Source organism: Hemicordylus capensis, chromosome 1, assembly GCF_027244095.1.
Source record: "Hemicordylus capensis ecotype Gifberg chromosome 1, rHemCap1.1.pri, whole genome shotgun sequence".
Classification (NCBI taxonomy): Eukaryota; Metazoa; Chordata; class Lepidosauria; order Squamata; family Cordylidae; genus Hemicordylus; species Hemicordylus capensis.
The window spans coordinates 312,899,007-312,917,295 of record NC_069657.1 but is presented as its reverse complement, the minus strand read 5'-3'; the positions used below and the strand labels follow the sequence as shown (position 1 = coordinate 312,917,295).

The 18,289-nt window shown below is 43.0% G+C and overlaps 1 protein-coding gene and 1 long non-coding RNA gene across 10 annotated transcripts in view; one reads left to right on the top strand and one right to left on the bottom strand.

The window, feature by feature from the left end:
• The window catches only part of ME1 (malic enzyme 1), a 309,975-nt gene that overhangs the window by 239,591 nt on the left and 52,095 nt on the right, over positions 1-18,289 (top strand). For all 7 annotated transcript variants that reach the window (XM_053287114.1, XM_053287115.1, XM_053287112.1 and 4 more), the window contains one exon: positions 14,673-14,782. In XM_053287114.1, coding sequence (XP_053143089.1) covers positions 14,673-14,782 — 110 coding nt within the window. The remainder of the gene's footprint in view (positions 1-14,672; positions 14,783-18,289) is intronic.
• Positions 1-18,289, bottom strand: part of LOC128341061 (uncharacterized) — a 138,096-nt gene that overhangs the window by 73,327 nt on the left and 46,480 nt on the right. The gene's annotated exons all lie outside the window — the stretch shown is intronic.

The window sequence follows — 18,289 nt, the reverse complement described above, 5'->3', positions numbered from 1 at the left end:
TGCTCAGTCAAACTGGTAACTATTTATGGCATGGTAAAACTGGGATACATCACCCCATTCTACACATGGGAAGTCTGAGAAACCGGAAAGATTAAGTGATCCATGCCATACAGCAAAAGAAGCAGAAAATAAGTTGCATATGGAAAAAACCTACAAATATTTATGTCTGCAGTCTTTTTTCTTGTTACTTTTAGTTTTTTATTACAAGGAATAATTCATTATTATTTAACTGGGTCTTTTAACATTGACTAACATGTTCCACAGTATTAAGAAGGTGGAGCAAGAGCTGCACCCTTGCAGAGAGGCTGCTGCAGAGCTCAGCCAAAGGCGTAGTCCTCAGTTGAGTGCACACAGAAGGAAGTGCAATTTTGCTGCTCCCCCTCCCTCCAAGAATACTTGCTTCCAGAAGCATTGGAAATATGTCCCTGAGGGTTGCATGATTCTTTTAGATGGATGGGAGAGCAGTGTAAATCACTCCCTCTCTGTGCATACTTGGCTGTGGGACAAGCCTTTGGCTGAGCTCTGCAGCAGCCTCTCTACAAGGGCGCAGCTCTTGCTCCACCTTCCTAATACTGTGAAACATGTGGGTCAATGTTAAAATTGCTCTTGCTCTGCCCCCTAACACAGCGCAACATGTCAGCCATTGTTCTTTACAAACCACCAAAATATCACCCTTTAAAGATGATCAGTTGAGATTTGTTTCCCTTCTCATCTTCAAATAATAATGAAATTATAGAGTACGCCATATTCTTAGAAACGTTTTGGATTGACACTTCTGAGGAGCATTATGCTGTAAATATTTCACAGTCAAGGTGAAAGCTGTCAGCCATGGCATCTGAGATCTTTCCATCCCTTCATTGTAGTATGAGTAGGTGTTGGAAAGTGCAAATGTGCTGTTCCAGGCATCATGCTAACTTCATTATCTGGTGGCACAATTTTATTTAATGATGAGAACTGAAAAGCAGTGCAGAATGGAAAAGTAAATGAAGATATTTTGTTGAAATGGCCCAACAATTAAAGAACCAGATGAAGGCTTTGTGAAAATCACTTTTCATTTATTAATTTGAGCCAAGTCTTGAAAAGATACTTAAAGCCCTCATGTTGCACATGCATCTATCTCTATTGAAGGAAAAATAATTTGCTAAAGGACTTAATGTCATCTTGTTCTATTAACAATATAATGAAGCAGCACTTCTTATTGCTATGTTAGATCCATAGGAAAAGTCACCACAACGTTAGTAGATTGTAGACTTAGAATTTACTGAGCACCAATACTGAGGTTTATTAATTTCTTTAAAACATACTTGGAAGTAGAGCTGACTAGATCGTGTTAGATTAACTAAATTGTGCCTAGCTGACTAGATTGTCCCAAAACTGTCTTGGCAGTATTGCTTAATATAGGAAGATATGGATAAATGTATGCAAATATTTACTCGTCTGCTGAATGTTGTATGTTTGTGTATTTGTAATAAAATAGCATGCATTTATTTATCACATTACTTGGAACTTCTCCAAGCAGTTCAAGGAAGTATTTGATGCTGTTAGTTGTTTGTTTTTAATGGCTGACATGCAGACTAATGAAGCACCAGCACTTTTTGAGTACTGCTGCTGTTTTCCAGAGTAAATGAATGCAAAACAAAACCCGTGAACAACCTTGGACAGGTCGAAATGTGAAAAATGCAGTATACACATGTAAAGGGTGAAAAAATGCTCCAAATATAATCTGGTCCACAAACCGCAAAAGGCATCAACAATACAGAGATAATGTAAATACAGACAATGTGGGCTAATGAAAAGCTCCACAAACTAAAAGATATCGAACTTGACAGCAGCTGCTGTAATGCTCGTAGTGCCAAATTGCTTGAAGTAAATCCTCATAGGTGAGAGGTAATAGTCCTGAACAAGAAACTTGACAGACTTCCTAGGTAAAGGTCAGTTTCGAGATAGTCTTCATCAGAAGTACCAATAATCTTCTTTCTGGAAAAGCCTTGCCTCTTAGAGCAGCACAGTAACAAGTGCTGCAAGAACAATATCTTTTAGTTTGTGGAGCTTTTCATTAGCCCACATTGTCTGTATTTACATTATCTCTGTATTGTTGATGCCTTTTGTGGTTTGTGGACCAGATTATACTTGGAGTATTTTTTTTACTTATACTTTTTTTTGCTTATACTGCATTTTTCACATTTCGACCTTTCCAAGGTTGTTCACGGGTTTTGTTTTGCATTCTTTGACTTGTTATCCATGATTTCCTGTTCTTTATCTTTGTTTTTTCCAGAGTACCGCAGCATGCACGCTTGCTGGAGCAATTTTTGCTAATTTTGCCTTCCTGCAAGAACACTTGATGTGACCCAGAAGTAGGTCCCTGAGGGTTGTGCAGCCCTCAGAGATTTATTTCTGAATTGCATGAAGCACTTCTGGAAGAAAAGATTAGTGAAAAGCCCCTTCCCCACCCCCACCTGCAAAGAGTGTAGCCGAGTTAGTCTGGAATGCAGCGCTGTGCTTTGCTAGTCTGCGGGTCAGTCAGCATGTATAAATGGCATTTTCCCTTACTGTACTCTATGTTGTTTACATTAAAGTGTAAAAACAGCTTAACCATTTAAAACAGCAATATAGTAAAACAGTAACATTATTATATAAAATATGACTATATAGAGTGGTTTAAATTTTTTATTTTCATAACAACCCCATGACATAGGTTAGACTGCGAGATGTTGACTTCTTCAAGGCCATTGTCCAGAGGCTCGTGGAGGCACTGTTTTCTCTCATGTGCATGCACTCACAAGTTTTTGGATGTCCACTCAGTTCAATTTAGATCCCACTCAGGTTGAATCAAGAAGGCCCCACTCTGAATGCACATGCGCACACACTGCCTTGATACTGCCACCCAGAAGGGACCATTATCTGGAGGGCATTCCAACCATTGGGTTAGGCCCCTGCCCTGGAACAGCAGGCAGGGACAAACTGAAGAGACTCCCCCAGAGGGAGTGGCTGCCTTGCCTTCCCAGTCTGGCCCAGCCTAATGAGCAGGTAGGTAGTGTTTTGTGGGGCTCTTCACCGGACCCACGTCCTCAGTTAGAATTTAAAGATTTTTTCTCTTTTTTGGTGATACTTCTCTCTCTCTCACTCTCCCCTTCCCTTTCCGATTGGTCTAAGTCTGGGCCAGGACCTTACAAGGGGACAGGGGAGTATTTTCTATTTTATTTTTTTAGGCCACTTTGGTGGCTTGGATTTCAGCGTGGTCTCTTGAGACTTCCCAGCCAATGGAGCTTTGTTGTGTGGCTTGCTGCAGTTCCCTCGAAGCCCATGCCTAGCTAAGAACTGCAGCCTCCGCATGTCCAGGTAGGAAGGACCATCACCAGCCCTTCCTGGGCCATCCCACTGGGAAGGGCTCTGCAGTGCGTTCTCCTGGCTGACAAGGGAGCATGGTCTGCCCGATGCTGCAGCACATTCCTGCTTGTGCACTGGCTCTTGACTCTCCCAGGCGCCCAGGAATTGCAGTGATCTCACTGACCCTCCACAGTCCAGTCTGCAGGGCAGATTGTGGACTCAACATGAAATTATAGAGTACACCATATTATTGGAAACTTAACTTTTTGGATTGACACTTCTGCATTATGCCATAAATGTTTCACAGTCAAGGTAAAAGCTGTCAGCCATGGCCTCTGAGATCTTTCCATCTCTTCATTATAGCTGTTGAATGGAGTGTTGAATGGGGACACCAGGGGCATTCTGGATCTTAAATAGCTGAACAGATTCCTCAAGAAGAAACACTTCAGGATGGAGACTCTCAAATCCATCCTAGAATGAATTCATCAAGAAGACTTTCTGGCTTCGAATGACCTATCTGAGGGCTATCTGCATATTCCAATCAGGAAACAACACTGGAAGTTCCTTCAGTTCTGTTACGGCACAAGACACTTTCAATACCGGGCTCTTCAGTTTGAGTTGGCATCAGCTCCTCGGGACTTCATCAGGTTTCTGGTGGCAGTGATGGCATATCTGTGTAAGCAGGGCGTCTATCTTTTCCCATATTTGGACAACATTCTGGTGAGGTCTTTGTCCAAGGAGCGAGCCCTGAAGGACATCCAAACCATCCTGCTATGTCTATGGGAACACAGGTTTCTGGTCAGCCAGGAAAAGAATTCTCTTTCTCTGACACAAATCTTGGATCATTTGGGGGTGATGATAAATATCAGACTCCACTGGGCTTTCCTGACACAGGACAGGCAATGCCTAATCAGAGCCAAGGCTACAGTGGATCTTATGGAATTGGCCAGCTTACTGGGCATGATGGCTTCATTCCTGGATCTGGTGCCTTAGTCCCACCTCCATGCCAACCTCTCCAACATCTACTACGTTTCAGGAATAGATCACCCTAAGATCTCACTTCCTGATTCCAGTATTGAAGGAGGTTCATTTGTCCCTGGGCTACTGGCTGTGGAATGGGAGGCTCTTGGAGGGTGCACACCTTCAGTATCCATCTCGGCTGGTGATTACCATGGATGCCAGTCTGGTGGGATGGAGAGTGCACATGTGGGACAGAACTACATAAGGCCTTAAGTCAGTGGAGGAGGCCTAGCAGAGCACCAACTGTTCAGAGTTGAAGGCTATGAGACTAGCTCTGCTGGAGTTCAAATAATTGGTTAAGGGTCAACAAATACTAATCAGAAACGACAACATGACAACAAAAGCATACATAAAAAAAACAGGGAGGCACAAAGTCCGAGTCCCTACACCGAGAGGCTTGCATGATGTTTCTCTGGGCAAAGCAAGATTTGAGGTTGATCAGGGCAGAACATCTAGCAGGAGTCTCCAATGTTTTGGCAGATTGGCTCAGCAGGAACTCTTTGATGGAATCTGAGTGGTCATTAGTCCCACCTCATTCATAGTCCCGCCTCAGTCTCGCCTGAGTGGTCATTAGTCCTGTGTCATTCCAACAGGTGGTCATTTGGTTTGGACTGCCAAGGGTGGATCTGCTTGCCACAATCAACAACACACACCTGGAACTCTTCTTTGCACATCTGCTGTGTCCTTGGAGGATGGGGATGGATGCCCTGGCTCTTTGATGGCCAAGGGGTCTGCTTTATGCATTTCGGCCTGTTCCCCTCCTGTCCAGGCTCTTCAGAAGATATGGGAGGAGCCAGCAGAGGCGATACTGATTGCTCCTCATTGGCCTCTTTGGTTGTGGTTTCCAGACCTCATTCATCTAGAATCCAAGATGGTTGGTGGATTCCAGTGCACACAGACTCGTTGATTCAGGGTGTGGTGGTCCATTCTCAGCAAAATCATTTCCATCTCACAGCCTGGAGGCTTAGTGAGAAGGTCTCAGTGTGATGGGATATTCTGATGCTGTGCTCCACACACTGTTGTCCTTCAGGAACGCATCTACTAACATGGTTTACGGGGGAATCTGGCAGGTTTTTCAATCTTAATGCAGCTCCCATGATAGGTTGGCTGATGTGAGGGTCCACAATATTCTTTGTTTCCTGGAGTCTGGACTTGATAAAGGCAGCCAGGCTTGAGTACTAATAACCTCAGGTGACAGGTTGCTGCACTAAATTACATTTTGGATGCTCGGGGGCAGTTTTCTGTATCCATTCATCCCCATATTGGGCCTTTTCTCAAAGGACCTGCCTTGCTTAATGCTCCAGTGCTTCACAGGTTTCCTACCTGAAATTTAAATTGGGTTATCTTTGCTAGTATGTCTTCGCCTTTTGAGCCCATGGCTAAATGCAATCTTTACACACTGACATTTAAAGCTGTGTTTTTGGTTGCCATCACCTTGGCTCGTAGGGTGTCTGAGCTGAGTGCCTTGTCGGCTGATCCTGGATTGTGTATTTTCCACAAGGATAAGGCAGTGTTGCGCCCTGATTCTTCTTTTGTTCCAAAGGACAACTCTCTTTTTCACAGGTCTCAGGAATTGTCCTTGCTGACTCTGTGTCTGAAACCAGTGCACCCTCAGGAATACAAGTGGCATTCCTTGGATGTCAGAAGGGCACTTTGGTTCTATCTGGACTGGACTGCTGAGAAATGGAAACCCAAGTCACTTTTTGTATCTTTTCAGGATGGTTCCCTGGGAAAGAGGGTGTCGTCTGCGACTTTATCCAGGTGGCCCAGGGAATGTATATTGTTGGTGTACAAGAGTTTGAGGAAGGTTCTCCCTACAGGCGTCACGGCTCATTTCTTGCGGGGGACAGCTATTTCAGCAGCAACAAAGGGTAGTTTTCCCATGGCTGAAATTTGTAGGGTGGCTACCTGGGCCTCTGTTCATTCATCTTCTAAACATTGTAAGATAATTTTCCCCCTTATCTGATGCTGCCTTTGGCAGATGGGTTCTGCAGCATGTTCTTACTCAGTGATATGTGGTACCTTCCCCACACTGGGATGGCACTGCTTTTATATATCCCAATGGTTGGAATGCCCTCCAGGAGCCTAATGAGAAAGGGTAATTTCTTACCAGGAATTCCTGTTCTCTGAGACTCCCAGAGGGTATTTGGCCTGTCTGGTAAAAAGTACTCCCCCCCCCGTACTTTTTCTGTTTTTTCTGCACATGTGGGGGAAATAGATAGGGCCTCCTGAGGATGTTTGTCCTGTCTTCCCTCTATGTTTTCCTCTTGTTTCTTCTCTCACTGTTTTTGAGCCTAACCTGATGATTGGAATGCCCTCTGGGAGTCTTGGAGAACAGGAATTGACTGTAAGAAACTACCCTTCCCCCAGCTTCATGGCAGAATAGTGATTTGAACCCTAAACTCTCTTGTTCAAGTCCAGCACTCTTTCCATTGTACCACACTAGCTGATATATCTACTACATCTATGTACACAAATATACACATATTCATCTACAGGTAGATGAAGAGAGATAATAATGCTTAGCATATGTAGACTTCATTCTAGCAGTAGCGGCTGGTGTGGGCACCACGGGGGGGGCGTGGTGAGAGGCACCTTTAGGGGTGAATTAATAGGTGCTTTTCTCTGCTCTTGCCACATCTGAATGTTGCTCAGAGCAGCAGCGCGCCTCCCAGCACTCCCTGTGGTGGGGGATTGCCTCTGCTACTCACCTCGCCTCCTTAAAGCTGATCCTCCACTGACAGCCAGGTGAGTGGAAGAGGTGATATATTGCGCTTTTTATAGGGATATTCATTTACATCTTATTTCTCCCTTGTTAAAGAACTTTCCTGGCCACACTGATCAATTTTACTTAACTACCTGCTGTCCAATTTTAAAGAAACGGTTTCTGCCAGTGTGACCAAGTTTTGTTTTATTGTCTGTAAAACTCGCAAAGAACTTATTACCTAATTCAATGCTATTATGAATTGTTCATTTGATGCTGGTCAATGACCGAAATAAATAAAGAAGAAGAAGGGGGTCCTGGGCAGCACACTGCTGCTCTGAGCAACATTCAGGTGTGGCAAGAGCAGAGGAAAGCACCTATTAATTTACCCTTAAAGGTGCCTCTCAACGCGCCCCCCCCGTGGTGCCCACACCAGCCGCTACTGCTAAAATGAAGTCTATGTATGTTAAGCATTATTATCTCTCTTCATCTACCCGTACATGTATATGTGTATATTTGTGTACATAGATATAGTAAATATATCAGCTAGTGTGGTACAAAGGAAAGAGTGCTGGACTTGAACAAGTCCATTCAAATCAGTTGACATATCGTTATCTGTCCCACTTTGAAAAAAAGCAGCAAAAATTGCTAAATGAGCATATTGTCTAGAAATAGTGCTATCGTCATTCTATAATTCTTAAAAGATCACTCTTACAACTGTTACAAGTCTGCTTTCTCTATTTAATTTTTCTGAATTTCACCAACTTTAATCACTAGGCTAAAGCTATATCTAGGATTACAGTTACTAGTCAGCCAAATATATACTGGGTAGGACTTAACAGCAAGAGTGCTATTACTTAACTCATGGAATTTCTGTTAGCGGTCTCAGATATAGTAGGATATGAAAGGATAGTAGAGAGCTAGAAAACTACTGGAAATTAAAGTATGGAATGTTGACTTTGGATTCGTGACATCAAATGGTGTCTGCTATTCAGCTCCCAAGAATTATTGAATTTGCCTTGTGTTGTCATCCAGTTGTAAATTCTTCACTCTTTATAGAATCCTAAGGAAGTACAGTTGGGTAGTAAATCAGTCAGTTAAAGGGAAGCTTGGGATATGCACATACCATGTCTAAATGAAAATGTGTGGTGCCGGGTATTTATTTTATTATCATTTATAAGCTGCCTTTCCTGCGCTGAAAGTTACAAAAAACAATCTAAAACATTGTAACATCAAAGTATCAGCAACAAAAGTGACATAAAAAGAACAGTGGGTGATATCCAGACTAATGCTGTGCTGATGCAGCAAAGATGCACACATGCAAGGAAGTCATATAGCTGAGTGGATGCTCAAGGCTTGTGTTCCTGGTCTGCTTGAGAAAGTTGAGCTTGTGCAACAAGAACAGCCGATAGCTTTGCATCATTCCCTGCAACATATATGGAATGAGATTTCACAGCAGGAGGCACACTACAGGTTGTACTGGTGCACCCATTTGTACCAGCGCAACACTAGTCCAGAGCACAAGCTCTGGACTTAGCTGAACCAGCTGGTGCAACATTCTTACACTAGTGCAACAAGTTTGCACTAGCACAACAGTCATTTGGATGTCAGCTAGTGTGACAGCCACAAACAGTAAAGGTGGGGGGAACCCTACACTGCTGTACTGAATACCAGCCAGAAATGATGAGTTTTACACTCCTCCAAAAAGCAACCAAAGTAGAGGCATTGTAAATATTGGAAGGAATGCCACTGCACAGCCCCAGGGCAACAGACATAATAGGGCTGCTTCAACTGCTTTTCTCTCCATCATCTAAAGCAGGGTTTGACCAGATGAACAAAGTAAGCATGAGGGACAATTGTGGGAGATACACATGCATTGATATTTTGGTGCCACTGCCACCTAAAAGATATGCCACTGACTTATGATCAACTATGAAGGGCTAAATGAGGAATGAACCCAGGAGATCTGCAAGTGAATCTCCTGATGATCTCCTGAGGAGAGCTGCTCTTGTGGTAAAAAGCATGACTTGTCCCCTTAGCTAAGCACGGTCCACCCTGGTTGCATATGTGAAATGTGAGCACAGTTAAATATTCCCCTCAGGGGATGGGGCTGCTCTGGGAAGCCACTCTGGGAAGAGCAGAAGGTTTCAAGTTCCCTCCCTGGCTTCTCCAAGATAGGGCTGAGAGAGATTCCTGCCTGCAACCTTGGAGAAGCCACTGCCAGTCTGTGTAGACCAGGGTTTCTCAACGTGTGGGTCCCCAGATGTTATTGGACTTCAACTCCCATAATCCAGTGGCCATTGGTTGGGAATTATGGGAGCTGAAGTCCAATTACATCTGGGGACCCACACGTTGAGAATCCCTGGTGCAGACAATACTGAGCTAGATGGACCAAGGGTCTGACTAAGTATATGGCAGCTTCCTATGTTCCTAAGCTCCTGTGATATCTTTTCTTTTCCTAAAAGCCTAGGGGTGGGGTTAGATTGGGTCCGTGGAGCTGGAGGAGAGATGTGTACAGCCCTTTCCCCCATGTAGTTTTCCTGACTTAAGTAATTCCTGGTTGGTTGTTTTTTTGTTTTGCTAAAAGCTACTACCAACACAATTTAGATCAGAAGTAGCTCCCTTGTGCCATTTCCCCAATTTAAACAGCAAGATTTCTAATAGCCATGGGGAAAACAGAGGAACTCATCCTTCAGTTGTCATTGGATTCTTTGGGCAGGATCCAGATTCGTGTTGCATAATGTAAGAAAATATGTCCTTCTAAATAGCTTGCATTGCTCTGCAGTATTGCACAGCTGCTAGTGGGAAACCTTTTTCAGGAGATATATACGATTGTGCAACATGTTGTGCAGCAATTGCTCCATAATGGACTAGAGTTGGTGCAACACACCATCCTCTGCTGGTGCAAGAACCAGTTTAGAACAGAGGTTACTTTCTTTGTGTGACATTGGCTGCAATCTCACAATGCGTATGAACGGGATTAAAGAGATAACCATGACTGGTGAGCCCCGTATACCTCCACATATTATGAGGATAGGACATTATGAGGAATTTCTGTTCTGTCCTGGTTACATTACTGAAATTGACCAGCATTTAACTGGGATAGCTAACCAGAATTAAATGCCCCTTAACCTCAGTGATTTAACTGGGATAGCCTGGAAATTCCAGGGTCTCACAGTATGCTTAGTAGGAGTGAATGGGGCTCACTGATGTCAGTTAACTCTTTAACTGTGCTCATGCTCATCATGAGGACATGGTCAAGTAAGTCCTTAGGCTAGCAAAACAGTGTTAAACTAGCCCAACAATAGTGTGGATATTGCTGTTTGTCATTTTGCCATAACAGATTAACATAGTCTTGGGAGGCAAGCATTAAGAGGCATTTTCACAAGTGCTGCTTAAATCACTTCTCAAGCTCTCTCTTATATCAACATGTGATTGTATTTAATGTGAAACAGAAAGTGGAGAGAATCAGCTACAATTTGAATGTGTATTCTGTGCTACATCACACATCGTGTACAGACATGGTGATGGTGAGGCTATTCTCACAACACAAGCTGCCTGGGTTACCCCAGGCAGTTCGTGTCGTCTGGAGTGCTGGAAGCAGAGGGATCCCGGCTGCTCCAGAAGAGCATAGCCTGATTTTTTAACCTGGTATTTTCCTTGGTAGGAGCTCGTGTGAATGCTTGCCCCTGGGTAAAAAGGCTTCTGCCTGGCCTGTCACCATTTCTGGCAGGGAGCTGGTGGGGGGAGAGCTGCTGCAGTTGTGGCGCAGGGCACTCTGGGATGCGGGAGCAGGAAGTCCTCTTACTCCCAGCTTTTGCCTTCACCGCACTGCCACTTTTGTGGGTGCGCAGCCCAGCAAAGGCAAGACAGTGATGCTTGTCTGCCCTGCAGACCTCCCCAGCGACAGCGTAAGGTCTTGAGAACAACCTCAGTGTGGGAGCATTCATGGTTTGTCCATCACATAGAGTGCCTGCTCTGGGTAATGATATGTACCAGGCCCAGTCTCTCAGCTTTGATCCCCTTCTGTATAAGTAGAATAAAATTGACTTAAGTTGTTTATACCAAGAAAAAAAAATCCCTGTAGATTATTAACAAGAATGGCTAATCCTTTTAAGCCTCTCACTATAAGCAGTAATGGGATTTCATGCTTTTCAAATAGTTCTAGCTGAAGTGAGTGAGCTAAACCCATGATCCATTAAGTACAGCATCCTGTTCCTGCAGGGGCAGATACTAGATTCCCTCTGGAAGAAGGTGTACAAATATTTAAAAGAGCAACATTCTTAAAAGCTATTTCATATATGATTTCCCCCCTAATCCCTTCAGGTAGAGGTTGCCTTCTGCCATGAAGCATGGACGGGTTATGTTGTCTGATGAATATTTTTATTTATTCAGCTAAATGTACACACAACTTATTCACCTTAATGATTCCTTGTAGAAATGTCTTCTAGAAGATTTCTATAAAACAGTTCTTTTTATCAGTAACTCCTTAGCCTTGTTGACTCTCTCCTTATTTGTCTGCTCTGAAATAATGTATAAGTGTGTAAAAACACAGTCCAGGTACCCTCTTTCCTGCCAGTCTGATGGAATAGCACTTATGAATCTATCGCAGGGCTGAACAACTTCGGTCTCCAGCTGTTGTCAGACTACAACTCCCATCATCTCTAGCCACAGTGGCCAATAGTCAGGTGGGCTGAAGTTGTTCAGCCCTATTATAGATTCACAAGTGCTGTTTTGTCAGACAGGCAAGAAAGAGGGTACCTGGACTGTGTGTTTACACCTTAGCTGGAAAGATAGTGAAGTGTGAACTCTGTGAACAGAGCAGAAGGTATGCATTCTCTTGGTGCACTAGGAATCCCTCTGCATGACTGCGAGATGACAACGCCACTTTTTACATGTGAAATAATAATAATAATAATAATAATAATAATAATAATAATAATAATAATAATAATTCAATTTCTATACCGCCCTTCCAATAATGGCTCAGGGCAGTTTACAAAGAGAAATAACAAACAAATAAGATGGCTCCCTGTCCCCAAAGGGCTCACATTCTAAAAAGAAACACAAGACAGACACCAGCAACAGTCACTGGAAGTACTGTGCTGGGGGTGGATAGGGCCAGTTACTCTTCCCCTGCTAAATAAAGAGAATCACCACGGTAAAAGGTACCTCTTTGCCCAGTGTGAGATCTGTGCCCAGAAAAGTGTGATGGATGAAGACCATTTAACTGATCTACTGCATATCATAACAAATTTAGCAAAAGATTTAAAATATAGGGGACAAGGCTAGACCTGTAAGTTGAGATGAATAGGAAACATGCCATAGTACTAAAATGGGTTTACCACTATGGCACCTTTCCCACTCATCTCATCTCTAACCTGTCCACAGATCTATTTTCAGAACCATCTATTTTCACAGATACTTCAAAGAACAGAGTAATTTTTATTTCATTTGAACTGTTTTGACTATGTTTTTTACCAAATATACTATTGCTACCACAATCAAAGAATTGCAGAGTGAGAGGGCTACTGGGCAGGTGGCAGGGAAGCCTGCTCAAACTTATCTTCCCCACAGACAACTGCTCCTCCATTGCTGGGTGCACTCACTGAGAACCCAGACAACCCTCCACTGCCCCAGGCAGCGCGGAGGATCGGGGGCCAGGATGGGCCCCTGGAAATCCCACAATACACCATGCAAACATGCAGTGCATTGTGGGGATCCCCGCAGGGACAGGCAGGCACCTGTTACTGCTGCAGCGCCCGCTAAAAGCAGCTGGCCCTGCACACGACCAAGGAAACGGAGCTAAGGGAGTGCTCCCTCCCTTAACCTGGTTTAAGAGGCTGGCTCCGCAAGCAGGTTTGCCGCCAAAGCACTGCTGGGATCAGGCACGATCTCGGCAATTCTCACAGGCAGTCAAGCCCAGGCTTGGCTGCCTCAGCCAGGTCTTGGCTACGTGTGTGAGCAGCCTCAAGATCTCCTAGTATACGGATGTTAAAAAAACCCAACAAACTTAAATATCACCGATAGTGCCTGACATCCTGACTAATGGAGTGTGACTCTCAGCAACATGATTCTGATCTTGTAGGAGATTTAGGTGCAGGGGGGATTTGTATTTTATTTAATGTCAATATTGGAATTTTCATTTTTGTTTCAACTAATTTGAGAAGTTATTTTAACAGTTTAGTTACTTGATTTGGAGGCATTTAAGGCCTGTGTGTTTGTGTTGAAGAGCCTCAGAACAGAACTTCTCTTGTCACTGAGGAAGATCTGGTGAACGTGGGAATGCGTCTGGCAGAATCCCTGTTTCTTGTTTTTCAGGTCTTCTGCTTTTGGAAGACAGGAGCCACAGGACTTGCACTCCTTTATTTTTACCCCCATTTATTTTGAGGATTTTATTGAATAGCTTTTCCCTGTTTATTATTGTTTAGATATGTGCTGCTGTTCAAGATTCTGTATTGTAATATAGGCAATACCAAATATAATAACAACATGTACGTAGATATAATAGTAACATTTAGTTCTCATATTAGTAATAAACTACTGTATATATTTAGAAGAATTGATGTTGTCTTACCGTTTTCTGTTAAGCTTTTAAAAAATGCAATCTACCTGTACATAATAATGGTTTGTACATATATACAACATTACATAACACATATTTATACTCTCAGAAATGATTTAGAAACACAAAACTATTATGCCACACTTGTAAGTAGTGGATATACTTGTAAGAAAGCCTGCTGCAATTCAGTGCAGATGACTAACGATGACCTATGATAGGTGGTGAAATATAGAAGACTGGCTGCTCCTTTGGCCTGCACATGGAGCCATTTTAAACCCAGTAGGAAGCCGATTCAGTAACACAGAGTTTACTATGAAAACTGATCCCATTACTATGTATGTTGGAGCGATGCTAAAAATATATTATGAATGCAAGTATTGTGGCAAATTAGGTGATGAAACTTGTCTTTGCTTACAGTGATTTGGATTTCTCTTTGCAGTGGTTATTCTTTTTTTTTTTAAGCACTTTTATGATGATTGAATCAACTATTTACGCTGGTACATTATGCTCACCTCTCCTTGCTCAATTTTTTAAAATTTGCAAATTGAAGAAAAGTAAAGCCTGAAGTGTTTTTACACACACTTGGTATAACTTATTTTTCTTTATTATCCATATTTTAATCAGTTGGTTTTTGTTGAACACTGAATTTTTATTAGCTATGTCAGACTTTCTGGCCAATTATAAAGCATGAATTATTGATCTTCAGATTTCTCTATAAAATGAAACCTACTTTGATCTGTTTATACCATATTTAATGTTTTACCTCTAAGTCCCTCTTCTCGTGGATTTGCCCAGTATATTATTGCTTTGATTTTAAATTGATGTCCTTGTTCTTTCCACACATTCTATCACATATGTTTCTATCATATTTTCACTTGAGCTAGTCAACTTAATCAGTTAACTTGGTTCTTAGCTAGCAAATTGTGCTCTGCTATCTGAAAATTAGCAGTACACTTTCCTGTGCAAATTGTAAGACAGATGACCAACATGTTATATAATGAATGGAATTTAATTCATTGTCGCCATTTTAAATGTATGACCTGTTTGTATCCCCAGGTTTGGAAGAAACTGCCTCATTCAGTTTGAGGATTTTGCTAATGCAAATGCATTCAGACTCCTGAATAAATATCGTGACCAGTACTGCACTTTCAATGATGACATTCAAGGTAAAGATGAGATACGTATACTGTGTTGCTTAGAGAAAAGACACTATCAACTTAATCATTTTGTGTATAAAGATACATATACACCCTTCTAATTAAGTTACTGAACAGTGGTTGAGCAAACTGAGCAGACGATGTCACACAAATAAAGTAATCTCTCTTCTAAACTAGTTCTTGCACCAGCAGAAGATGTTGCACGAACTCTAGTCCAATATGGGGCACTAGCTGATTGCTGCACAAGCTGCACAATCTGATCTATATCTTGAAATTATTGCCACTCTGCCCCTCTTGTTGATCATTAGGTGCTGAAGGAGATTGTTGGTCTGTGCCTGGCAAAAGAACTGATTAAGCTTTCAAGGCACGAATAATTTTAAATACAAGTCAAGCATATATACTGGCTGACATGACAAGCAGACCTACATCGACATTAGGGATCCTGCTGTGCAACTTGAAAGGCAGCCCCAATGACTCCTCAGGGCAGCACACAGTGCTGCTTCCTGCATGGCTGTCCAACGTGTTAGTCACTATTATTCTCTCTCTCTCTCTCTCTCTCTCTCTCAAATGCTTGCAAGAATGATTGGCTGTAAGTTGTGTTGTTGTTCTAGGACAAAAAATGTCAGCTGAATAGACCGAACTAATAGTAACCCTTGTTCCAATGTTATTCCAGCTTTCATTAACACTTCTTGCTGATACAAGTTTTGCTTGCATGAGATCTGTCTGTCAGGAATTAATCTGGAAGCAACCACAACCTCCCCCTCCCCACCCAATTCTGCTGGTTTTATGTTATGCTAATAAAAATTACTTACTATTAATAGAGGATAGTTTAATTAAATCATCTGGATTTTTAAAAATAACCTAGTATATAATTTTTATGGCATGTATTAAATTCTTTGGCTTGTCTGCTGAATTGTTCTTGTGATTTCCCAGGCTCTTGTCTCTTAACTCATTTTCAGCATTTCCTACATCTGTCTTTCAAAGTTAGACTAAATCATGGACAGCTGTGTTCACTGACAACATTACAGGGTAGTGACTTGACCAACCACATATTACATTAAAAATATAATCTCCCCTTGCATGTTCTTGGTTTTAATACAGGAGCTACCAGGGCGTTTTTCACACAGGGCTTTTAGCTCGCATCTCCTCCGGAATGGAGGATGTGCGTTCAGATATCGGCCAGATTTCCTCCATAGTCCCTGTGAGCTATTGGGTAGCATGTCACACACAATTTGGGGTTTTCACTACATGTTGAGAGTGTGGCCCGATTTATGTCTGGGGTAAAAAAAAATGCCATTTTTTGCATCGGGTTTTGGGGGCAACTTCCAACCTGCGGTAAAGCCTGCTGTGTGAAAAACTCCTAGAAGGGATCAGGATTGGGAACTTGGTGTATGGGAGGGGCAACATTTCCCCTGCATCATTGTCCTAACAAAAATCTCCCCACAAACTGCTATTTGTCCCCAGAGGGAAGCTGCCATTGGCACCAGTGTGATGGTGAGGAAGACGTATGAGAAATCTGACTAAACACACACTACCCATTTTGGCATCTACTCTGTGGCTGTGATGGTGACAAAGAACTTTTACTTATCTGTCACCATTGCATTGGTTGTCTAGGGCACTTTCCAGATTAGACCCTGCAATGGAGTCACGTCGTATCTCAGCGAGTCTGGAAAGCGCCTAGCAGAGCTGTTCTAGCTGTTGTCTAGCAGAGCTTTCCTGAGCAGTGAAAAGCCTGTTATGTCTTGGCCCTCAGTTGGGGAGAGGGAGGTGCCCCAGTGGCTCACTGTGAGTAGTTGCTTGCATCAGCTCCAGCAGACTCCACTTTAAGAACAGGTTTTAGAAATGTGAATGTTTTAATGGCTATGTTTCAGCTTGTTCAACCTGGGTATGGACAGAATTCTTGGAGGTCTGAAGCCAGCCACTTACCCTCTTGACCCTTGCCGTTCTTGGTTTTTAAGGCAGCTAGATTGGGACAGACCAGTGGAGTGGTGGGAGCTGTGAATGCTTCCTGACAGAGACTGTGAGGTACCAACTGTATTAAAAGATGTTCTGGTAAAACCTTTGAATTCTAAGCATTACCTAATCTAAGCATTACTGTCCTGGTTCAAATTCATCATTCTTGATCAAGGTGGGTGAGTGGATGGCGGCAGCTCAACTGCAGGTTTTCTTGGATAATGCACAGTCTTTCCTGATCTGGATTCTAGCTCAGTTTTAGGATAGAAGCAGCCTAAAGGGAATAATAGAAACCAGACAGGGAAACTGACCCTGTTTATTCTGTTGGACCTCTCAGCAGCTTTTAGTGCTATTGACTGTGGTATTCTTCTGGGTCATCTATTAGGCAGGTCCTAGAAGATGGTGTTGGGAGACTACCGTTCATTGTTTTGGCCTCTGAAGTCTCACAGGGTCCCACTTGTCTGCTGTGTTTTTTAACATCCGCATGAAACTGCTGGGAAAGCTTGCCTAGGGATGTGGAGTGTCATCAGAGATTAATGACATTCATCTCTATCTCTCCTTTGTGTCGGAGCCCAAGGAGGTTTTGTACGTCTTGAACCAACACTTGAGTGTAGAAATGGACTTGATGTGGGCCTACAAGCTGAGACTCAATACAGAAGCACAAGGGATGCTGCTGGTGGTCAGTAGGAGAGCCAATCTAGAGTTAGCCTATTGTCAGTGGGGTTGCTCTCCCCTTAAAGAATCTGGTTTGTAGTTTGGGGGTGATCCTGAAGCCACCTTTATTTCTGGGTAAACTGGTAGAGTGTTACATATAGTTCAGTGCTGTACTGAACCTGGTCACATCCAGATTAGATTGCTGCAACACATGTACATGGGGCTTTTTCTGAAAAGTGCTGGGAATCGTTATCTGATATAAACTGTGGCAGCCAGGGTTTTGTCTGGGCCTTGTTTTTCAGAAGATATAGCTTAAATACAGTATTGGTCAATCTGCATTGGTTACCAGTTCATTTCACAGCACCATTCAAACTGTTAGTTATTGCCAATAGAGCCATAAACCATTGGGATCAGGATATTTGAAGGGCCACTTTCTCCCACATGAGCCTGCCTTGAAACTATAAGGCTATTTACACGAGTATGCAAAACTGGATTAAGGGAGCTCAGCCCTCTCCCTTGCACTCTTGTGTGAAGCACCAGGCTCAGGCTTGATCCGGGTGGCTACATGGTGGCAAACCCACCAAAGTATCCTCCTGCTAAAATGAGGTTAAGGGAGCAAGTGCTCCCTTGACCTCATTTTTGTTATTGTGTGTCTGCTTGCAGCCATGGTGGGCACACTCAGGGAGGAGGGGGGATCCCAATAATGCGATGCGGTGCCCCTCCGGCAGGAGCTGGTGCTCAGCAGCTTTTAGTGCTAGGACAGGGAAGGGTCAGCTAATGTCTGCGGGTAGGGTAAGTAAAACCCGCTCTCCCCGCAGACCTCCACAGAGCTCTTCTCACTGATTGTGAGAAGAGGTCCTATGATTATCATCAGACCCTGATTTGCATTCCATTACCATCTGAGATCCA